We start from the raw sequence: 23,051 nt of genomic DNA, 5'->3' as shown, positions 1-23,051 counted from the left end.
TATCGTCTAATGAACACTCCATTCATGGCCTATGCAAACCATCTTGGTGTAAATTTCTGAGATGTGAAAATGAAAATACTGTGTATGATCATTCAAAACATTTTCACCTGAGAAGGGTAGTGATGGATGGAATAAAGCCTGTGTTTCGACAACTGGCCCACCCTGACTTGTTACATAAGTGTGTTCATGGCTGAACCCAAAACCCGAATTAAGGTTTCAATAATGTCATTTGGGCTCGCGCTCCAAAGACCACCTTTGTAACAAGGAAAACTTTTGAGTTTGGGGTTTATGATGCGGTATCTACCTTCAATTACGGAAATATAGCTGGATGTAGAGCTGGGTGTAGAGTCACCTAGGTATTGAACCAGGGAAGTTCTGGTGTAATGCTCTCAAGCAATTTGGCATTGAGAGAATCCAGAAGGCGGAAAGAAGAAATGTTGAGACGTCACAAAAAGCGAGGAGGAACGAGAAATGCCAAAAGGAAATTGGAGGAATCATATTTGGAAGAGGAAGCAGCACTTCTTATAGCAAGGGAAAATTCTGATGTATCGAAAGTTGTGAATTAATTAAAAAAAATTCTCTATGAATTTTGGTTTCTTTTTATACCTCTCTTCATATGATGTAATATATATCATATTGTTTCATCACATGTCATCTCTTTAATATGAAATAGTCTTGGTTTTGACTTATTTCATGGTCCGCTAGCTCACAGGTCATAACAATTAAATTCAATAATTTTTTTCAAGTACTTCTAGCTGTCGTTTTTGATTTTTAGACTTATCACTAGATTCAGAACACCAAAAGGAATCTCCGAATCATAGTGGGAATTCTCACTGGTTACTGTCGGCTAAACTATCACCTAGGGAAGCTAGGGATATCTATGGACACTGCCTGCAGGTTTTGCGCGGAGTGGGATGAAACAGTGTCTGGCACTTGCACAAAGTAGGTTGATGCATCTTGGAGAACAATTAATACCAGGAAGTAGGGAATATACTAAAAGTCCTAACGGTTATAGACTTGCTTGAGATACTATGATTAAAAGGTATACTATAACCAGCAAAAGGGGCACAATAGTTCTTTAGGGACGCGGTGCGACTTACCCTTAACAGAATAATAATAATAATACTACATGTTTGAATAGTAGCTATGATTCCTTTAAATGGGTATAAAGACCAGAATCCAAGTTTCACCAAAAAGCCTACCATTTATCACTGAAGGAGGAAGAGGAACCTGGCTTATTCTACTAAAAATACGAAATTTTAAAAAGTATTGTCGGAAACTTTCTGTAATTAATGGAATTTTTCAGAAACGACAATTATTCGGTAATCTTAAGAAGGTCATTGCATAAAAATCGGTTGACTGCATTTTCTCTTTGCTGCGCTTTTACAGCAGCCGTGGGTAAATAAATATTGAATAAATTTAACTTTTAATCAAATCATAATAACAAAAACTGGATAAAACGTATAAATATCTTACATTTCGTTGCCGGTTGGGTTTACATATATTCCGTTCACAAACAAACTAAAATACAATAGATACCAAAAGAATCCTTGAGGATTCTTGTCACTGCAAAAGGTGGTGTTTGGCCACTTATCCAGTCATTACCGGATACATCTTGCCATTGTTTTCTTTTCTTTTATGAATGAATAAAGAAAGACAAGATGAATAGAAACTCGAAATGATATTCAGTTCAGAGTCAATGTTTTAACGGATTCAGTCCTTTTTAACTGTTAGGCTCACTATCGGATTTTTCACAAAATAACTTGGAAAGAAAAAAAGGATGAACACTTTTTGGCACGTTTTACTTTTTTGTTACATAAACAGGAACTGTTTTCAGAAAACAATTTTCAATTAGGAAAACTCGAAGAAACTGAGTTCAAGACGGCGTGGTCTTTTCCCCGAACAATGTTGTTTTCGAATGTTTCTCTTAACCAAGGTATTGTTTACGATATGAGCATCACCACAGTCGGAGACTGAACCGTTTGCTTAAGCGCCGTGTACTGAGACCTACGGTTTGGCGACATCACCTCATATATTATTATAATCCTATAATCTAAAAAGCGTCTTTCGCGATTTCGATTATGGGTGAGATTACGATAGTGACAATAGTAGCGAATTTATGAAGTGCCGCAGATACGGACGTGGTTTTTTTTTCTGGCGGTATTATCGTTTCTCTGGGTTCTGATCGGTCGTCTCTTTTGTTATCGCGGACTCAACACCATCTAATTTCATTCACCTGTTATTGGACTTCAGTCGGATCTCACACCACCACCAACGGTAACGAACGTTCACTTAATGTTATTTGAATTTTCCAGTACTAACCGTTTTGATTTGTTCGTTGTCACGTTGCCGATATGTCGTAAGCGGAAAAGCCGAGCGCCAGATAATAATTCTAGTACAGATCACAATGCGCGCGGAGCTCATACTGAACTGGTGATAAATGGCAAGCGGGTAGATGCTATCAAGGTAACCGTCAATGGTGGTTGCCTGCTCGTTACTTACTTTAGCTGCTACTATCTGCATCGCGCGTCTTTTCGGTTTGCCACTTCTTTTGTTCCACAGCTGAGTGCGAGGGGGGAAACCCACCGCCACCACCTTCCCAGTACAGCCGTAATTGAAGGTAAGACACTTATGATCTGCGCGAAAGCTTAACGGTTCAGTATGCGATCGAAAGATACAAATGAGCATATGCGATCTTGCTAACCCGCTTCGGCTCGAAGAAATGGGGAATCCCCGAACAGAATTTTGGATGTTATTTAGGGGAATTGGGAAGAGTCTTCAGCTGAGATTGGTGAATACTGCATGAGTGAATCAAATTGATAAAAGTTGTTCCACAATATTGATACCTCAAATGCAATGATATCAAATAATGGGGATCTTTATTTGAGAAACTTGAAAAGGTGTGCTTCGAATTGAGAAGAATACAAATGAGCAATTTGTAATCATAGTCGAACGGTGAAATTTTTAGTCTGTCCTGAAAATATTGTATCAAGAATAAGTCACCACTTTTGATTAACATTTGTAGATCAAATAAAGACAACAAGAAAGATTTCCAGGAATGCTATCTCTCTAGAAAAAATAGAAAATTAACTCTAAGACCAATAAACAGAAATTAGTCACGTTTTTTGCCCCTTGTTTTGAACGATATCTGTTATTGTTTTGAGATTTATCTATCTATCAAGTATAATTCCCGCAGCTGAAGTACGCCTCTTTAAATTGATATCAGTTCGTTATCAAAATAGTGGCAAATCAAATGCATAAAACAATCGAATTTCAAGACTTGGATACAGATAAAATTCCACAAGTCCACTAAAGGCGGTCCTTACTCCAAAAAGTATGAATAACTGGGCGATATGTAGGTTTTCCAGTAAGTAGGAGGTGGCAATACTGGCTCAGTTACTTTTTCTCCTTCGAACAAATTTTTTTTTTAAGAATGTAAATCTCCGCTTTATCGTCCTCGAAAGGATGCTATCAACGATCAAGGTTGTAGGAAGGAAAAACTGAGTCTGGGGTGAAAATCACGCATTTGTTAATCTTTTTAAGCTTTTCTATATTTGGGCTATGCGAGAACTTGAGGCTCGGGGAATTCCTTCTTTCGAGGACCCTCCAGGAATGCACCTGAAGCCTGTATAGGAAACACACTCTGAAAAAACTCGCACCTTTTACCATTGCCAATTTAGCTGGTCCTTAAGAACACATTTGAACTAAAAGAGGGACGAAGACAGCTAGGGCAGAGGCAACTCATCAGACGCTGCCTCACCTCTGCCCTGGGAGCAGCTTGACCGAAGCTCGCTCGCTCTGCCCTGGTACGAAACCGTACCGGTCGTCCCTCTTTAACCTTGGGTGTTAAATTCAAAAAAAGGAGTCCGTGGACCGTAAAGAGTGGGGGCAAATTGCTCTCCATTTGGTCCGAAATTAGAACTCCCAAATTCCTAAAAAAAAGTGTCTAGCTCCGGCAAAGCTTTGATCTGAACTGTGGGCGGATTTACGTTGAATATAATTCGCACCCTTGTCGTGTTTTGCGAATTATAAAATGGAGCGTATAACTAATTTAATTTAATTTTAATTTAAAATTAGCCATTATTATAATATCATAGTATATAGTATAGATTTAGACTAGTATAAATACAACCTTAATGCCTACAGATGAGCAAACTTGTTAGAACTGATGAAGGGAACAAGTGATTCCCCAAATATCGGTATTTGCAAGGATAAATATTCACACCAACGAAAAAGAAACAACAAGTTTTTATTATTTCAGATAATTAATCATTGGAAACACCGCATAATTTCACTCAGATAAACAAGCTCAACTCAATTTCTGCTTGTATCTTGAGAGGAGAGGAGAAAGGAGAAACAGTCCGTGCAATTCATCGGCTAAAAAATCATAAGTCGCCAGGAGCCGATGGAATTACAGCCTAATTGGTAAAATATGGAGGCGAACAGTTACACCAAGTGGTTCATCAACTTGTGCTCAAGGTATGAGACAGCGAATCAATGTCTGACGATTGGCAACGAGGCATTATCTGTCTCATACAGAAAAACGGAGATATCACACAGTGCAGCAATTATAGAAGTATCACGTTGCTGAGTACCATCTATAAGATATTCTCCGCTATCTTGCTAGGCCGGATAACCCCATTCGCCCAGAACATCATTGGCCCATACCAAAGAGGCTTCACTCCAGGCAAATCAGCAACAGATCAGATTTTCTCTGTACGGCAAGCGATGGAAAAACTGTTGGAATATGAACAACAGTTGCACCATCTGTTCATCGACTATAAAGCCGCCTATGATAGCATAGCCAGGGTAAAACTGTACACGGCCATGAGAGAATTCGGTATCCCGACGAAATTAATAAGACTGACTAGGCTGACCCTGACCAATGTGCGAGGCCAGATAAAAGCAGCAGGATCACTCTCAAGACCATTCGACATCATGGGAAGAACGACCCGAGACGTACAAACTGCCTTGATCCAGATCGAACAGGCGGCGCGAGATCTTGAGCTGTACGTTAATGAAGGCAAGACAAAATACATGGTGGCAACGTCAACACCGAAAACGAATCAACCAGAAACGTCAAACCGCACTGGTCAAACAGGAAGAATAAGGATAGGAGAATACAACTTTGAGACCGTTGACAATTTCTCCTATCTAGGATCGAAAATCACAACTGATAACAGTTACGATGATGAAATCCGCGCACGGTTGTTGGCAGCCAACAGAGCCTATTTCGCGTTCGAGAGAAGAATCCTCCGAAGAATTTTTGGCCCCCTACATAAGGATGGACAATTCCGTAGCCTACATAACGACGAAATCTATGAGCGATACCATGACCGTCAGGTTGTGCATAAAATCCGGCTCAATAGGTTACGGCGGGCGAGTCACTTAATCCGTATGCATGAGGATAATCCAACCCGGAAAGTCGATAAGGGCAATATCTATGGTAGAAAAAGAAGAAGAGGCAGACCCTGCCTAAGATGGAGCGATGGCGTAGGTCAGGACACCAGACAGCTTTTAAGGATACCGAATTGGTGGACCTCGGCGCAAAACCGGGATGTCTGGAGTTCCTTATTAAGGCAGGCCTAGACTGGATACCGGTTGTTGCGCCGTTGATGATGATGATGATCTTGAGAAAATGCTTGGGGCTGACCAAAACCACCCCATTGCACCAGATTTTTGCTTTGGCCAACGAGCCACCTCTCTGTTTTAGAAGATCCTACTGGCAGCCAAAGAACTGCTTAAATTAAAGGAAAGAAATCCCAAAACCTATCATTTGTGGGTTTAGTACCTCTCTCGATCTATAAGTCGTTCTGCAGCTTGTTTGACACTGTAATTCTCAATATTATTCCCACAACCACTAATACAATGCAAGTTATCCTGTCGTATGATTTGGAGTCACCTGTGGCAAAGCGCATTTAGCGGCTGTGTGTGTGGCATGACGGTGGGAGGTCTCAAATCAAGAAGTTTTCTGGTCCTGGCATCGGATGCTCTGTTCACGCGTGGTGGGTCTGCCTGTGCGGTGGTTAGTCCGGATGGGATGCAAGTTTCACGTTTTTCCTGTCAGTTCGGTTTTAGCGGCTGAATTTTTTGCCGTGCTTCAAGCCATCAAGGCTCCTTTGAGAATGAGTGTGGAGAAGGTTGCAATCTTTTTTATCTTTATTGCTTTAAGTTTATTCTTAGGTTTTTTTTTTTATTTTTTTTCATAAACTTCTTTTTTTAGTTTATGCTGTGTTTCTTTTGATTTTTTTAAATATTCATAAGTTTTCTTTATTTTATTTTCTTTGAAGAAAAAACCTTGAATTGTTGTTCTTAAATTAGGGACCAATATGACCGCCTAAAGAGGCGAAGCTAGGTCGGGAAGCTTGAAGGGCGCGCCGTTCAATATATCTGAGGCAGTAGAAGCATCGACTGAGAATACCATACGTGGTGAATCTTCCCTGTCGCGCGGTCGAGTCGTATTTTTTTTCTTCATTTCACCAATTTAACTTGCGTGTTGGTCTTGCAGTAAGCTCGCGCGAATCTCTCTGTTTGTTGAATTCTCGGGATCCGGTGCGAACCCACGCATAGGTTAAAAGGGCACGTGAATTTTTATATGATGGCACGTCATATTCCCGAGCCTGGCTAGCATACAGGCAAGCAAGCATGTGTCGACGGAATCCTTTGGTGGAGCTTCAATATTTGCATGCAGACTTTCACGATCAATTTTGCCATTTTCTTTAGGTTTTTGGGATAATTTTCCATTCTTGGCAGTCTTCAACCACTTAGGATGGTCATTTGATAATTGCCTATTTTGCCGTTACTATGATTTTTGCCCTGTTCCCCATCTCTTTTTGCGGTTCTTATAGTGAACTAAGTCATCCATCATGGCGTCATTGTTAACTCAAACTGTCAGATCGCGTCTCCCTATGCTCTGGTAATATCAGCCCACTCCAGCAAGAGCCAAGATTTTCTGGTATAAGCAGCTAATACGAATGCTTGCCATTATCGGTCTTATTTTCTGGATCCATATCTTCCATCGACAGAAGAACAGATCCTTTGCCACAGTGCCGACATATTTAAAAACACCAATATCCTAAAAATCGCGCATTGACGCGGTAGTCGGTTATACAGTGAAGTTCCTTGAAAGCTGTGCACTCCAGCTCCTGTTTGTGGATTGAAATCATCAAGGAAAGTTCCCTGCACTGGAACCAATTTTATAAAGCCTCATTCCATACAACAGTGGTAACCGCCTGTTCGATAGAGAAGCAGAGTACCCCCTGCCCTCAAATAAAATGACCAAAGACGTACCTAATCCGCCTCTCCTACCACCAATCCCGATCCCACTCCTTTTCCTCCCCCCTCTTCCTAGTCCTAGTTTGAAAAGCCGCCTCATAAAAAAAATCAAATGTTATCAGTTTAAATTTCATTGATTAAGTTAGCTGCTAACATCGCTGGTAATGAGGAGGCTGACAGATTGGCTCGCCGAGGGTTTGGATCCACAATGGTGCGGACAGAAGTGTGACATGAAAACCCTAGCAGGGCTTTTAACGAGACACTGGTCCTTAAACTACCATATGGAAATGATTGGGGTAGTGGTTTCGGCTATGTGCAGCCAATGTAAGGAGGAGACGGGCCTGCACTTTTTATGCAGCTGTCCGGCATCCTCAGATCTCAGACGAAAACACCTTGGCAAGGTTTTTTCAATGAAGAATCTGCACCCCCTCTACCTCTGGAGAATGTTCTCAGATTCGCTAAAGCCTGCGAAAACCGTAGGCAGGAAGCCATTGAATAGGCGGTTTGCGGCGATAGTGCAATGGGCCTAACAATGGCCTGAGTGCTCGGAGCTGCGGCTCCCCAAGTAAACTAAACTAGACTCAACTAGCTACTAAGGTTTCTGTTAGGTTAAGTATTTCTTATATTACGAAGTCTTTATTTATGAATAAAAATGTTGTTTGTTTTCTAGAGACCATAAGAGCTAAATAACCATTTCTAACGATAATGAATGAACTCTGTTATTTGAACATCCATTGAGGGAATACCAGCGAGATAAAAAGATAACGCACACTCCCTACCATAAAATCTAATTTTCTCCTGAGTTATATAATATCGTTCGTCACACATCCTCTTCATGGGGAGTATGTAATGTAATACTATTAATTATATATAACTCCACATATTATAGATAAAAGGACTATTGATATCGGACAGATACACCCATATAATTATACAATCAATTATTTTTGTTCCTCACTTATTATGTGTGACGTGCGATATGGAAAACACACTTTTTCAATTTTCGCACGCATTATTCCAAAATTGTCTGGTTATCTGCACTTTTTGATAACAATGGAACATCTGCTCCACCGTTTTACTGCAAATATACATTTAAAATCAAAATGAATTCATTCACGGCGAGAGAAAGCATTTTTGCTTGGCCAATGCCATTTCAATTGTCAATAGAAACAAATTTGCTTAGGATTTCCTTAAACAAATTCATATTTTATGCATTAGATACTTTTCGGGCATAATAAATTCCGTTGATGAAAATATGCCATGAAAGCGCGCAATTTTTATATAAAAATGTGCTTAATTTTATGTTTATTTAATTTTTACTGGAGAATACGTTACTTGCTCTGTTCCTTAAAAATGGTCTTTTCGAAAAGAGTGATCTACTTGACATGTACTCTTGGAATAATGACCCCGATCTTATGGAGATTTTTGCAATATGTATTCTAGTTTTTGTTCTAAGAATAAGTTCAATCTCTAGAATCATAAATAAATATTTTCCAGTTTTTTTTATGTCAGATGGAGAGAAGTGAGAAAAGAGCTTTAGAGCACTAAATACCATATTTAAAAGAAACTGCGTATGCGTCCATGGCTCTACCGAATTCATTATTAAATCATTAGAATAAACATTGTCTGGGGAATTGTTTATTTTAGTGCATACTACGGACAACTATTGTTTGCGGAATTAGGGGCACGTGAGTAAAGAAGATCAACAGCTCCCAGAGCGAGCTATAAAATGAAACTAACCCTGGAGAATTTGGAAATTTTCCTGTAAAAAATATGCCCACACCGGCCTAAACTATCGCTCGCTTTGTGTTTTTTTAGAATTAGTGGATAGATAGACAGAAGGTATTCAAGATTCAGTCTTTCAGCCTCCCTGTTTTCACTGTCCACGGTTGGTCTTCCTAAACCGAACCCTATACTTATTCGTATCAAAGCCCATAATACAGGAATGACAAGATCCTTAGATCCTTGACACGTCCATCAAAGCATTTCCCCTAACCAAGCTCGTATGAATCCCTTTTGGACAAGCTTTACTGATACTTAACTTTTCAAAATTATCCCTTAATCCCCAGACATATGAGACAGTTGTGTTTCGCGGCAAGATGAGGACAATGCCACCAATGAAGTGGGATACTGCTGTCCCTTACGTCTGGTGCAATAGTTCCCGTATTAAATAGGAAGGCTTTCTTTGAGAGAACGGAAAGTCCATTCCAAATACATTTTCTATCCAATCATATATGACAGGATTTTAGATTCTGAACTCCTTCAAGGTTACTCTGTCTTTCGTTGTGACAGAGACTGTGCTGCACTTGGAAAGACAACCGGCGGAGGGACCCTAATAGCTATTAAGCTCCCTCTTCATCCTGAAATCATCGTTTCCTCCTCCTCCTCCATCTACGATTCGAGTCATTCTGCCAAACGTATGCACCTTTATCATATCGTGTGTATATTTTCCCTGTTTCACCCCGCCTTCTCTGCACGAGGATTTTTTCGAGAGATAATCAGAGGTCCTAACCCTTTTGTGCCCTCACTTCCTTTCATCCCCTGGGACGACTTTAATCTGTCCATGCTCTCCTCACCCATTAATCCTGGCCTTCCCTCCCATCCTAATAACTCCACCCACTCTTTCTTTCCTTTATCCACTTTCATGTACCCCTGTGCCGCCCTCCAGTATAAAGTTTCTAGAAACTAGTTAGATGGCACTCTTGACCTTGTCCTCTCTAACCTTCTTATGCGTTGCCTTTCTCAATCCCTTCATGCCTCTTCCTACGATCCCCCTGACGCCCATCATCCTGCTCTCGAGTTCGATGCTCAGATATCCCGACTCTACTCTCCTGTTGCGCGCAAGCCTACCAAGTTTGACTTTCGTAAGGCGAACTTCGAAGGTCTGAACTCAGCCCTGGCTGCAATCAGTTCCCCTCCTCTCTCCATTAATGTGTGACCAAGCACTGAACACCTTCTATACGATTTTATTTGATCTTCTTCCTTGTTACATCCCCTCCTCTCCTAAGTGCTTACGTTCTTACCCTCTCTGGTTCACCACTAAAGTCCACAAAAAACTTCGTCACACACTGTGAGGAAGAAGTTCCTGTCTTCTATGCTAACGTAGTTTTTTTCAAATCTCTACGTTCCTCGATCAAATCCTTAATACGTAAGCCCAGAAACGAATATTTGACTAGTGTTGAAGACTCACTAAAGCGCGGAAATCTCATACCTTTCTGGTCCCACATTTACAACTCCCGCTGTCCTGCCCAGCTATCCCCTACGTCCATTAAATTCATTGGCTTCTCAGCCAACGCCCTCCCAACTATCTTGTGATTTATTCTGCCGCTACTTTTTCTCAGTCTACGTTCCCCCTCCTTCCTCCAAATCCCTCCCGCTAGTGGATGTAGATTGTTCTGCATCGCCTACCATTCCTCTTCTTACCCCTCTCCCTGTCGAGTACCTCAGTGGCAAACTTGATGTTAAAGTCGGACCTGGCTGGTCTTCCAAACCTCTTTTTGCTCAAAACTGGTAAGTCCATCTTCCTTCCCCTATCTCTTATTTTCAACAAAAGCCTCGAAGAGAATCATTTTCCCGGCTTTTGGAAAGAGGCTCTATCATCCCCATTCACGAAAGAGGCGATCGTACGCTGACCGAGAATTACCGCGATAGGAAAAGATGAAAGCGCTATGGCCGTCTGCTTGTCCGCAGACTGGTTGAGCACCAAAGATCCCCCGAATCGACGAGAGGAACGATTTAAAAAAAGGTGAACAAAAGTTTCGGTAAATAATGTAAAGCCGTAAGATTTGATGGCATCAATATAATATTATTCCGGCATAACCCTGGATTTTGTCGGTTTGCACAACGCACTTGTTTCAAGAGCCTATGGAACTGACAACCTTTCTATAGCGTGGAAGAAGGTGATTATTGGCGAGGTCCTAGAGAAGGTGACCCACCTAAACTACTTTATTGAAGGTGAATTTACGTACTTTTACAAGTAACTAGAAAATTCCGAAGGCTTGAAAAAATTGGCTTTTCCAGCAGCATTCCTTTATTGGTGGTTCTATATCGAGTAGCATAAGTATCTGTCCTGTTAATACTGCACACATTCAGTTACCCCAAATATAAGCGAATTCCCAAGTTTGTCAAGGGATATCCATGGTTCTAGATAGCACAAGTCTAATCGGTGATCTAAGGTAATTGTGTACTATTCTCGGCAGCAGATTTATTTAAACATTGTGCGTCCGACAAAAGCATAGGTCGTGTACAAAGTCAACAAAGCAAATATAGTAACCAATATTTCCTAAACGATCCATAATACGCCCCTTCTCCTCAAAGTTCCCGGTTCAATGAAACGTGCTTTATTTCTCTCCAGTTCTTCCCGAGAAGCTACACTATTCCTCTATTGTCATCGTCGATTTAGGTCCTCGTTCGCGATTTTCTCAGGTCAGAGTACACTGATTATTCAGCGGAAACAGGTGTTAAAAAAGCTTGTAAGTAACAGTGGTCGTCATTTCTCATGTGTTACTCCCATAGAAAAGCACGAGAGTACCTTGCACTGACCAGCCAAACTGACAACCTTGGTTTTGTTGGTTTCAATTTTGCTTGCCTCTCTTTCCAAATCCCGAGCCATTTGATCGAGGTCCATGACTTTGTGAGAGAGCAGACAAGTGATCAGTTCAGTGGGGGACCGTCAAGTGTGGCGGTCTTGCCCCGCTTGAGCACATTGATGACCAAGATGATTTCTATTTTGTTTGGAAGCTCCATTCTATCCGCAGAAGGTGAGACTTCACCAAATTTTTGAAAAAGTGTTTGCAGACGGTTTCGTTCATCATCATGCGAAGCAGTGTGACCAGATGTTACACGGTTGATAATCGTGGTGAAATGTACCCTCTTCTACTCTCGTAGGTGAAGCGTGTTGAGTTTCGGGTGTTGGAGACTCCTACCCCTGCGAGAAGATGCGGGCGCAATACGCAAGCGGAGGCAGGCGACCATCAAGTGACTGACAAGCTTGAGACTGATTTAAGGCGTCTCTTGTTTCGCACATCAGACAACTCCAAAATCTACTGCTGATTGCGATGTAGTTGACCTGATTAGATGTACTTTTCCGGTCACCTGAGATACAAATAACTCTATGCCATAAGCAGGCTCTATGCGCGAATAATATGCCACCAATGACGAGGCGATGGGAATTGCAAACAACGGCGAACCATTCACCACTGTCTTTACACCATTTTTGTCTTCGCCTTTTGGAACGCAACAAGAGAGTGAGATCGCTCAGCGGGCATAGATGGACTAGAGGTACAGACTATATCCAAGGAGAAATGGGCAGACTTTAATTTCACCACTTTGTGTTGGTTGAAAGGTCGGAGAACTCTTATTATCGCGGATAAGGAAATACATTCGAGGTTCCCGTCATTACCTGCTATCTCAATTCCTGATAAGATGACAGTTTTCAATTGTCTGTGTACGGTTAACGTTGCCAAATGCCTATTTAGAGGACCTCAAGGGAGCAACCTCGAATACGACGAGAGAGAGAGTAAGTCGGGCAACTTCGGCGCATTTAAGAAATTTTTGGGCATGATTAATTTCTTTTGAAAATTTACCAATAGGTTGTCTGAAAGTGGACTTAAACAAATGCCACGAATTTCGTGAAGTGAATTACATACTCTCAGCAGGTTAAGTTCTGAACGAAGCCATTGCCAGATCCAGCATTCTTTATGTAGAAGTTTAGGAAGCATCTGTATCAAGTACCACCAAAATCGTCAAAAGACCTTATACATGTGCCTGTACGTATTTGGGCACATGGGTAAAATTCAGATGGCCTTAAGTACCCATATAAGGGAGTGTACATTGTGTCTTGAAATTTAGATCGAGGGCAAGTTTCTCACCATTAACAACACTAAACTTAAGTCCATTTTCTCTGAGAACATTTCGACATCGTGCCATTTTATTCTTTTTAGAGCTCACTTTCATAAGTCCGTTAAGGTTCTTCCTCTCTCCTTCCCCTCAAATCACCGTCATGTGACCGCCCTCGCTGTCCGCGTCTTCCATTTCGGCGACGAAATCCGGAACTGTGGTTCGTCCATTTGGAGGCGCAGTTCCACATGTCCGGAATAACGGCGGATGCAACCAAATTTAACCACGCGATTGTAGATCTGGATGGGGAGTCCATCCTCCTGGTAGCCTCCTACACACTGTTGAAGACCGAGTTAATCAAATGCCTGCCGGTAAGTGAGTCAGCTAAGCTGCAGGTTTAACATTGGGCGATCGAACTCCCAGCCAATTGCTTCGCAAAATGAGGCAATTGGGTGGGAGCAAGATCGGCGATGACTTGATAAAGTCGCTCTGACTGCGTCGACTCCCGGAGGGCACCCAGGTGGTCCTCGCGTACGTCTCCGGTTCTTTGGAGGCACTGGCAGCTGTGGCCGACAAAATGCACGAGGTGCACGCACGCCCGACAATAGCGGCCGTTCAGCAGCCGTCGGACGAAGTTAGCGATCTAAAGCGCGAGATAGCCGCCTTGGCAGCTAGTAGCTGAAATGCGGGCGACGTTGGACCCTCAGCGTTCAGGCGGCAGGTCGCGAGCTCGCTCGCGGTCCGATATCCTATTCCTTTCATTCACGACTTTGCGCATCATCTCGCAAACTGCCGCAACTTTTCGACCTTGGATTTAACCAAGGCCTATCACCAAATCCCTGTAGCTCCAGAAGACATTTCGGATTGTGCAATGCGGCACAAACCTTTCAAAGGTTCATCCACTCGGTCCTGCGAAACCTCGACTTCTGTTTCATATATTTGGATGATATTTTGGTCGCTTCTTCCTCAGAGGCTGAGCACTTAGTCCATCTCGAGTGAATTTTTCAACGTCTCCTTGAGGTTGATTTAGTCCTAAACGTTGAGAAATGCAAGTTCCTCCAGACACAGGTGAGATTCCTCGGCCACTTCATTTCCCCTGAAGGAATACAGCCCGACCCAGATAAGGTGCAAGCGATCTCAAGCTTTCCTCGTCCGAAAACCGTGAAGGATTTGCGGAGGTTTTTGGGCATGCTAAACTTCTATCGTCGTTTCCTGCTCAAGGCCGCCCAACATCAGTCCGCTTTGAACGCGTATTTGTCTAGCCCCAAATCAAAGGACACACGAGAGATTATGTGGTCTGTAGAGGCTGTCCGCGCATTCGATAAATCCCGACAGCAACTGGCTGAAGCTACACTCTTGGCGTTTCCTCTGCAAGATGCACCCCTAGTCGTTTTTGTTGATGCGTCTGATATCGCAGTAGATTTTGCTCTTCACCAAAAGGAAAAACAAGTCTGGCAGTCGTTGAGCTTCTTCTCCAGACAGTTAATCGCCGCTCAACGGAACTACAGCACTTACGATCGAGGCTTGCTCCCCGCGTACTTGAGCATTATGTACTTCCGATTCTCCATTGAAAGCAGGCCGTTCACAGTGTTCACGGACCATAAGCCTCTCACATATGTTTTGAAACAAAAGCCTAACAAAGCGTCCCCTCGTCGGCGTCGACACCTGAGCTTTATAAGCCAGTTTACTTCAAATATTCAGCACGTGTCCGGCAAGGACAACATAGTTGCTGACGCTTTGTCATGTGTCTCCGAGGTTAACATCCCCGCTGCACCCGACTTCTCGGCTATCACCAAGGCGCATGATGATGACGCAGTACTTCAGAACCTCAAACCCAACCCCAAATACAAATTTCGGGAGTTGCCCATCTTCGGCTCGAACCTCTTTCTCTGTTGCGAAGTCTCGGAAAAAGGACCCCGGCCATACATTCCGGCCACCTTTCGCAAGTAAGTGTTCCACGCGGTTCACAACTAAGCGCATCCAGGCACCAGGACACCAAATCGGCTAGTCACCGAGAAATACTTCTTGCCCTCCATGAACAAGGATGTCAACTCCTGGGTCAGAGAGTGCATCGCATGCCAGAAGGGTAAAGTCACCAGGCATGTAAGGAAAGAGGTGGGCTCATTCCCGCGCACTACCATGCGGTTCCACACCATACACCTCGACATAGTAGGATTTTTGCGAGACTCGCACGGTTACAAGTATTGTCTTACAATCATCGACAGGTTTACGCGGTGTCTTGAGGCAATACCTCTGAAAGACATTACGGCACAATCTTGTGCCGAAACCCTCTGTCGAGAGTGGATTACTAACTTTGGCGTCCCTGCAGTGATCATCACTAACCAGGGAATGCATTTTGAGTCCACCCTTTTCTCGAAGTTAGGCAAATTCCTCGTTTCAAACGCCAGTGGACTACTGCATACCACCCGCAAATCAATGGGATGCTAGAACGTTGGCACCGGACGCTGAAAGCCGCCATTATGGCCCGCGACGATCCGTCCTGGACTCAAGTCTTGCCTCTCGTCCTACTCGGCCTACGAACAACCCGCCGAGAGGAATTTGCTGCCTGCCCCGTGGAGCTTGTATGTGGGGAGAACCCAAGGCTCCCAAGTGATCCGGTCTTGGACAAGAGATCGGGTCTCATAGATTCGGGATTGCTGCACCTGCTGAAAGACAACCTTCGCCACATGAAAGCCACACCTCCCACGCGACACTCGTCCGCATCTGGCTGCGCGCCCAGGGAGCTGGACACGTGCACGCACGTCCTGGTCAGGACGGATGCTGTCCGGAAGCCGCTGCAGTCTCCATACCAAGGCCCGCACCATGTTCTCGAGCGTGAAGAGCATTTCCTCAAGCTCGAGATCGGGGGACAAAACGATGGGCTTGGTTGACTTTTTCTGCCGCACATAGGTATCAATGACAAGTATTCATAAAACCTCTAAAACAATAATTATGAAAAAGAGAAAAGTCCTGGTAGGATGGGAAAAAGTACTTATAAATGTGGGCAATCCTAACAGGACATCAACATCAAAACGCCAAATAAGGAGAAGTGGGTTCTTCATAGGCCTCCAGAATCAATCGCTGGGAAGGATGCCTTAACCAACTAACTATCTGACTGGATCGGATAGTCAAGGACAAATCACAGTTCATAATTGGTGGTCAAGCTAGTTCTGAAGAAAGCTGTGTAAACTCGATATTTTCAAGTGAAACGCGTAAAGGCAGGACATAGTCGGGAATACAAACTAAATCTGAGTAAGTACCAAGCTCTGTCTGAGAAAGTTCCTACTTTTTCCTTTTGTCAGTCAGAAGGTTGAACTTTGTAGCCACATCTTTACTTCGGATCATTTTTCATTGCGAGGGTCTCATTGCAGCAAAAACCTTAATAATGCAGTATCTGTGATGTTTCATTTGTCTTCTTATCAGGAATTGATCAATAATTCACTCGTTAAACCACAGAAATTACCTTGCTTGAAGTACTACAAATTGCTTCCCTACATAGATTCTCTGAATTTAGCATCTGGCGACCATTTGAATCTAAATATAAATGCATTGCGCAATGCACAAAACAATTCTAATTTTGCGTTAATACTTATTCCATTAAATTGTTAGACAAGATCCGCATAATTCCAATTGCATTCATTTCGTGCACAGCCCGTGGTCCCCGCCTCTCTTCTCGGTGAGCATTGTCGGCAATGGCACTCAAATATAATACTAAGCTAATGCATGATAGTACATTTCTATTGTTTTGTCGCGAAAGAAATTCACTCTAGTCTACGTTACTGTCGCTGTCGCCCCCATCTTGGAACGTGCCTCTCTTTAAATTGCGCTAGCCACCGGTGTCAATTCATTGCTCCACAAAACAAAGTTTGCGTCAGCCAAGTTCAATGTTACTATTTTGTTGCATATGCAGCACAGCGAAATTGGAGTTATCATATGGAAGTGTTGTCTATTGGGTACTGGGGGAACATCAAACGATTGTTACCACTATCGATCCCCCATTAGATCATATCCGGACTCATGCACAAGTAACTTAATTGCATATGTCGACTGGGGAGTACACTATTGGTAGACCAGGGAACGGCCGGGGTTTCCTAGAAACTGCAGCGGTTGTGCAATAATGGAAGATATCTAATATAATGTGTTCAATATGGTTGACAGTACTAATTGTGGTGTTGCACCAACTTATTCAGTCGTGTCTGGGGTAAATTACTTCCCCCAGTGAAGGTGTCGTGATACTTGCTTCTGAAAAACTTGTGGTAATCGATCAAAGGTATACCTGATTGGGTTACCAAATCTGGTGAAGGTGATTCCTCAAACCGTGATAGGAAAACGAAAATTCCTCAAAGATTTGCCTATGGTGTCTATGAGACATCTTTTAACTTTAAATCAAGGAATGTTAAGGGCAACACGTAGCAAACAATTGTAAAGTTTATATATTTTGTGTACTATCGATTTTGTGTTTACACAGATAAAAAACCCCTTCGTTGTGCCCTTCATAGACCAGTAATTCGGTCGAGGTGGAGTTTGCTTGAAACTCTACTCCAACCAAAATTTTCCTGCAGAATGGTCACCAAGGAAATTTTTAAAATAAAAGCCTTAGCCCGCTACTTACTCACATCAGAATTTATTTAAAATTCTTTCAGAATTTCTATGCGCTAAAGAATTGGTCCGACGAACTATTTTAATAGATGCGGAAGATATTATATACAATCTGAACGTAGTATCTGCAGAAATACGTATCGGCGTACGCTTTGAAAATTCGATGCTGACGTAAAGAATTACAATATTTCGAGGACATTTGCTATCTTCAATGGTTCTTACTTTTAATCGTTATAAAATCGTGGATATAAATGAGGAAACAATTTTTGTAATTTAAGCAATTCAAGGGTAAGTTGAGCGAACGTGATTTGGACATAAATGAACTTTTATCTTATTCATGATTAATGGATTCATTTTCCCAAGTGAATAGTATTAGAAGATCAGATAAAACAAAGTCTCATGTATTGTCCTTTTAAATTATGACGATTGTTACATTTTAGAAAGTAATGATGGTGGAAGTTGAAACATAGGAAATTATGGGTAATAAAACAAAGTGGAAAAACCATCTATAATAGAAATCAGTTTCGAATTACGTTGGAAATGGATTCACAAAAAAATTGATACTTCTAAGAAAAATTCAATGCTAACAATGCTGAAGTACGAATATGAAACTTAGTACTGGAGGTCTGCTCATTATACAGTACAATGACACCCTGATATGAGCATATCAAATATGAACAATTTTGTAACTTAAGCTTTGAGTTTTCTGATGTTTCACAGGCTCTGGAAACCACACCGAAAGGGTGGAAAATAAAAATACAGCTGAAGAGAAACATCCCTCAGCACTTTCAATATCTTTGTTTCAAATTTCCATCCCAACTTCATATTACACAAAAACATGAACATTATTTTAAATTTTGATTTTTAAATGATCATTTTAATTCGCTAGTCCGTTAGAAAACCCTCTCATCTTTAATTTCCCCGAAACCGCAAAATATGTTTAAAATTATTGAATTTTACATAATACATAAATTTTCAAATATCCAAAAATGATCATTAACCTTTTTTGTTGTTGTTCTCCCTCTACAGTGTGTGCTAGCAAATGGCTTATAGCCTCGGGAATGTGAAACAGCTGATTGTTGTTGTCAAAGGCTATTGTTCGAGGACAGTGACGCTGATGGGTCTCTTGTTCTTTGGAAGTGTGGGGTGGAAAAAATTTTGGGCGGAATTGGCGGATGTATGGAGTATTGTGAGGAAGAGTGTACACTTTGGAGCAGTTTTTGTTTTATAGTGTCCGGATAGCTCAGTGGTTAGAGCACTAGGCTGTCATACGGAAGGTCGCGGTTCAAATCTCACTGGTGGCAGCGGAATTTGCATCGTGATTTGACGTCGGATACCAGTCGACTCAGCTGTAAATGAGTACCTGAGTCAAATCAGGGTAATAATCTCTCAATGTCAAATATTGAATTTTCTTCGCTGTTAGCAGATTGGACTAACATAATTTGAGAGGTCGATTGGCGAAATTTTTGGCTTCTCGGTTAGCGATAAGAGGGTACACACTTTCCTGAGTGCTGATTCTCGGAAATCTCATGGCACAACCCAAAATAATTTGTAGCAGAAGAACATTCCAGCTGAAGTACGAATAATGTTTAAAACGTTTAAACTTTTCGCAATTTAAATGAACTAGTATTGGAGTTCGAGAAACCGGCGCAATATTTTAGGCGACGTATAATTTGCTTCCATATCCGTGGTGAATCGTGTTCACAGCTTGTCTGGAGCACATTTTGTTCGGACCTTGAAGCAGTTATATTTTTAACTTAGGTATAATATATAATGGACAGTTTGCTCGTGGATCTAATTTTTCTTTGGATTCGCTATGCTAGGCAAACAAAGCTCGCATTCCAGTGCCACGAATGGCGTAATGCAAGCGATCCGAGGGTACAAAGTGATGGACAATTCACCCAAATATCGGAAATTAAACACGTTCTTGGGGAAATGGTCAAAGGAAATCTAACTTTTTTTTGTATTGGTGGACTATTATTTAGGGGTTTTTGACGCATAGTCGTCAGGACACTAAATGTAGGCATCCTACCTGAAAACACCGAGAAACTCGCAAGAGCGCTTTCGCATTGGTATCTGCGCTCTGCAATAAATCCAATGATCTGGTGCCAAAAATTGCGACATAGAACGCAATCGCGGCAAACATGGCTATAAACTTCTCTATTTTGGTAGTCCATACACTTAACATGGTGTTGGCATTGCCATCTCAGAGGGTTTCCGTGATGCAATTAAAGAAGTTGAACGATTTGATGATCGGCTAATGAAGCTCACCATTATATAGTATCAGGTGATCGTACTATTCACGTCTTCACCGCGTACGCACCACAGGCAGGTCGACCTGATGCCGAGAAAAATGCTTTCTTGATGCGAAGACCTGCAACGTGCCTGCTGATGACTATATCATCATTGCAGCCCACCTTAATGGTCATGTGCGTGAAAAAGCATGCGAAAAGGGTTTGGAGCAAGCAATAGGGTGGCGAGCGTATAATCGATTTTGTGGACACCCATGACCTTATACTTATGAATACATGGTTCATCAAACGATTGTCTCATCTTAGTACATTTTATAGTTGGAACAGTAAAACGCAAATCGATTATATTCTCATAAGACGTCGACACTACGAAACCATCGAGCCTCAACTACGGCCGTTGATCGCCGCCTTGCGAATCAAGCCACCGATAAAACAGCCTGAGGAACGCACTGGCCCGGCGCGTATTAAATGGTGGCGATTTCGTGAAAAAAAAGCAGTAATGATCTCACTCCGCGATTACCAACCATTACGAATATAGAAGAATCGTCGAAACAAATTGAAGACACGATCCACAAAGCGGCCTCTGCAACCCTCGAGGTCATCAAGCCAGGTATCAACCGCAATACTTGGCTTTGGTATGACGATAATAAAATAAAGGTCCGTGAAAAGAAACGTCTCTACCACAAGTTTCTCGACGATAAAACGTTGGACAATTGGCAATTGGCTCGTTGTCACACGAGCGGTCCATTACAATGATCTTTACGATAAACTGGACGCTTGGGATGGCGAGAGAGATCTGTATCGACTTGCCAAAGGCCAACACGAACGCACACAGGATATCAAACGTTTCTGTTGCGTCAGTGACAAGAACGGTACCTTGCTTACCGACCATCGAGGCGCAATGAATAGATGGCGAAAATATTTCGAGCACATGGAGCAGTTCCACCTGTCAGCGCAACTGAAATCGAGGAGGCAATAAAACGACTGAAATCGGAGAAAGCAACAGGACTTGACGACGTCGCATCTGTGCTCTGAAAAGCGAAGAGCTTGGACCCAACACTGTGGCTCAGTGAACTCTTTAGTCGGGTTATTCAGGAAAATAGAACAGCATCTGACTGGCAAGAAAGTACCACAGTTTCAAGATGGAAAAAGAAAGGTAGTCCAACAGACTGTTCAAATCCGGTTGTATGAATGTTATTGAACGTATTCTTCACAACCGTATTCGCGAATTTGTTGAAATAACCTTGAATCAAGCTGGATGTGTCAAGAACTGCGGAGCTACTGACGCAATACACGCTCCGCGGTTACTCATGCAGAAAAACCATGAGAAACACCACCCTCTTTGCATTGCATTTCTGGATCTGGAGAAAGCGTTTGACTGTGTGCCACACGAACTCTTCTGGTATGTTCAGCGCCCTACACACTGGTTTATGCAGATGATGTTTTCCTAGCATCTGATAGCAAAAATGATCTCGACCAAATATGGAATGATCATCTCATGTAACACGGTCTCAGATTGAATCTAAACAAAACTGAATTTTTGACAACCGATCCCCATGAAACAGGCACAATTACTGTCAACAGCAGGTTAACGCTATCAGCCAAAAGAGAACTGCGTTATGCATTTGCTTCACACATTAATGCAACCTGAATTAAGTAGCGTTACACAACTGGTGTTTTTTGTGATCGATAAATAAACGAATGTGCTGTCGCTCTCTATAACTCTGAATATCGGCCGAATATAAAACACAATGAACGGCGTCTTGCAGTAATTCAAGTGAAAATGTTGTGTTGAACTAGTGACGCCACACGTTGCAATCACATCCCAAATGAGGATATCCGCGATCGTTATGGGGTTGCACCGATCGTGGAAAAGTTGAGAGAGAGGCGTTTTCAATGGTATGGTCACGTAATTAGTGCTAAGGGGAATTCACTTGCCAAGATCGGTGTGAACATCGAAATCGATGGTAAGCGACCAAAAGGCAGGCCTAAATAACGGAGGCTTGACACGCTAGATGGCGATTCGAAAGCTTCATGATTGCATCCAGATCAGGGTTTTAATAAAACAAAATGGCGAAACCGATCACGATGAGCCGACCCGTTTGTGAACCAGACAAAGACGAATAATTTTGTAGTTGACATAGCCAAGGTTGACACTGAGTGCATTAGAGGTCTACCTAATACCTCTGCCGCAATTAACGAGTACGGGACCGAATTTTAGAACGAAACTGCAGACTAGAGCGCACAAGGAGCACTGCTCGCGATATGGGGACAATCACAATCACCTTGAAACTATCACAATAAGGTCAACCGCAAAGAATCCTGCCGGGAGCCCGTCCACCAAAAATTCTTTCGAAGCATATGCGCAAGATAGCCATCCCGGTTCTAATAGTACCAGATAACCTCCGGTAAGCTTCGCGGCAAGAACCACTTTAGATGAGCCCCATTGCAGACTTGGACTTAATCGCCCTCCATGAGTACGTGGGGATGAAGTGTAAAGACATGTGTATCATCGGATTGACTTACTACTTTCAGAACACTAAGAACATCGACAGTTTTTGCAAATAGTCTTAGGCAGAATAACGTCTACTGAATTCAGCTAGTTTCTTATATAAAAATATTTGAGCGGACATTTGTCCCACTTGTACCTAGCACGTAATGGATATATATATCTTGTGTCAGAATTTTCACTCTAACATGAAACTGACATACAAAGTCTTAGAATTTGCACTGAAGCAACAACCTTGACCTAATCTAACTTCGTTAGTAATAGTGAGATTTCCAACAAACTTCGTAGAATCATTCTTTATATCTAAGATGAACCTAAGGGGGATTTTACAGTCAATTAATGAAAATTATGATGACATACTATTATTAACTTTATTTGAACAGATATCGGCATGGAGGGTATTTGGGAGCTTAGACAACATACAGTAGCAGCTTTATAATTTAATTGAAATTATTTGGTTGGGTTGGTTCTGAGAATGAGTCTTTGAAAAAAATGATCACATTTGGCATTAAATGTTACAACTGAAGTGAGTATTGAAAAGTACTAATCTAAAACTCTCATTTGATACCTCACATTAC

At 42.1% G+C, this 23,051-nt stretch overlaps 2 protein-coding genes across 6 annotated transcripts in view; one reads left to right on the top strand and one right to left on the bottom strand.

Annotated features, from left to right (window-relative positions):
- The window catches only part of LOC119656681 (solute carrier family 41 member 1), a 193,580-nt gene that overhangs the window by 116,934 nt on the left and 53,595 nt on the right, over nt 1-23,051 (bottom strand). The window contains exon 1 of one of the 3 annotated variants that reach the window (XM_038063164.1): nt 1,477-2,161. The exons of the other annotated variants lie outside the window; for them this stretch is intronic. The gene's annotated coding sequence lies outside the window, so the exon portion shown is untranslated. Of the gene's footprint in view, nt 1-1,476; nt 2,162-23,051 lie in introns of those variants that run through there. 3 annotated transcript variants of the gene reach the window in all.
- On the top strand, nt 2,161-18,628 carry LOC119656682. Of its 3 annotated transcripts, none has more exons than XM_038063168.1 (2): nt 2,161-2,620; nt 17,757-18,628. In XM_038063168.1, the coding sequence occupies exons 1-2, from the start codon at nt 2,296-2,298 to the stop codon at nt 17,885-17,887; spliced, it is 456 nt and encodes a 151-aa protein (XP_037919096.1). In that variant the 5' UTR covers nt 2,161-2,295; the 3' UTR covers nt 17,888-18,628. The 3 variants fall into 3 exon arrangements, 1 of the variants encoding a protein (XP_037919096.1); XR_005250072.1 differs by lacking the exon at nt 2,161-2,620 and adding an exon at nt 16,584-17,383; XR_005250073.1 differs by lacking the exon at nt 2,161-2,620 and adding an exon at nt 16,584-17,416.

Source organism: Hermetia illucens, chromosome 5 (assembly GCF_905115235.1).
Source record: "Hermetia illucens chromosome 5, iHerIll2.2.curated.20191125, whole genome shotgun sequence".
NCBI lineage: Eukaryota > Metazoa > Arthropoda > Insecta > Diptera > Stratiomyidae > Hermetia > Hermetia illucens.
Note: the sequence above shows the minus strand (reverse complement) of the source record. Positions and strands in the feature narration are given on the sequence as shown.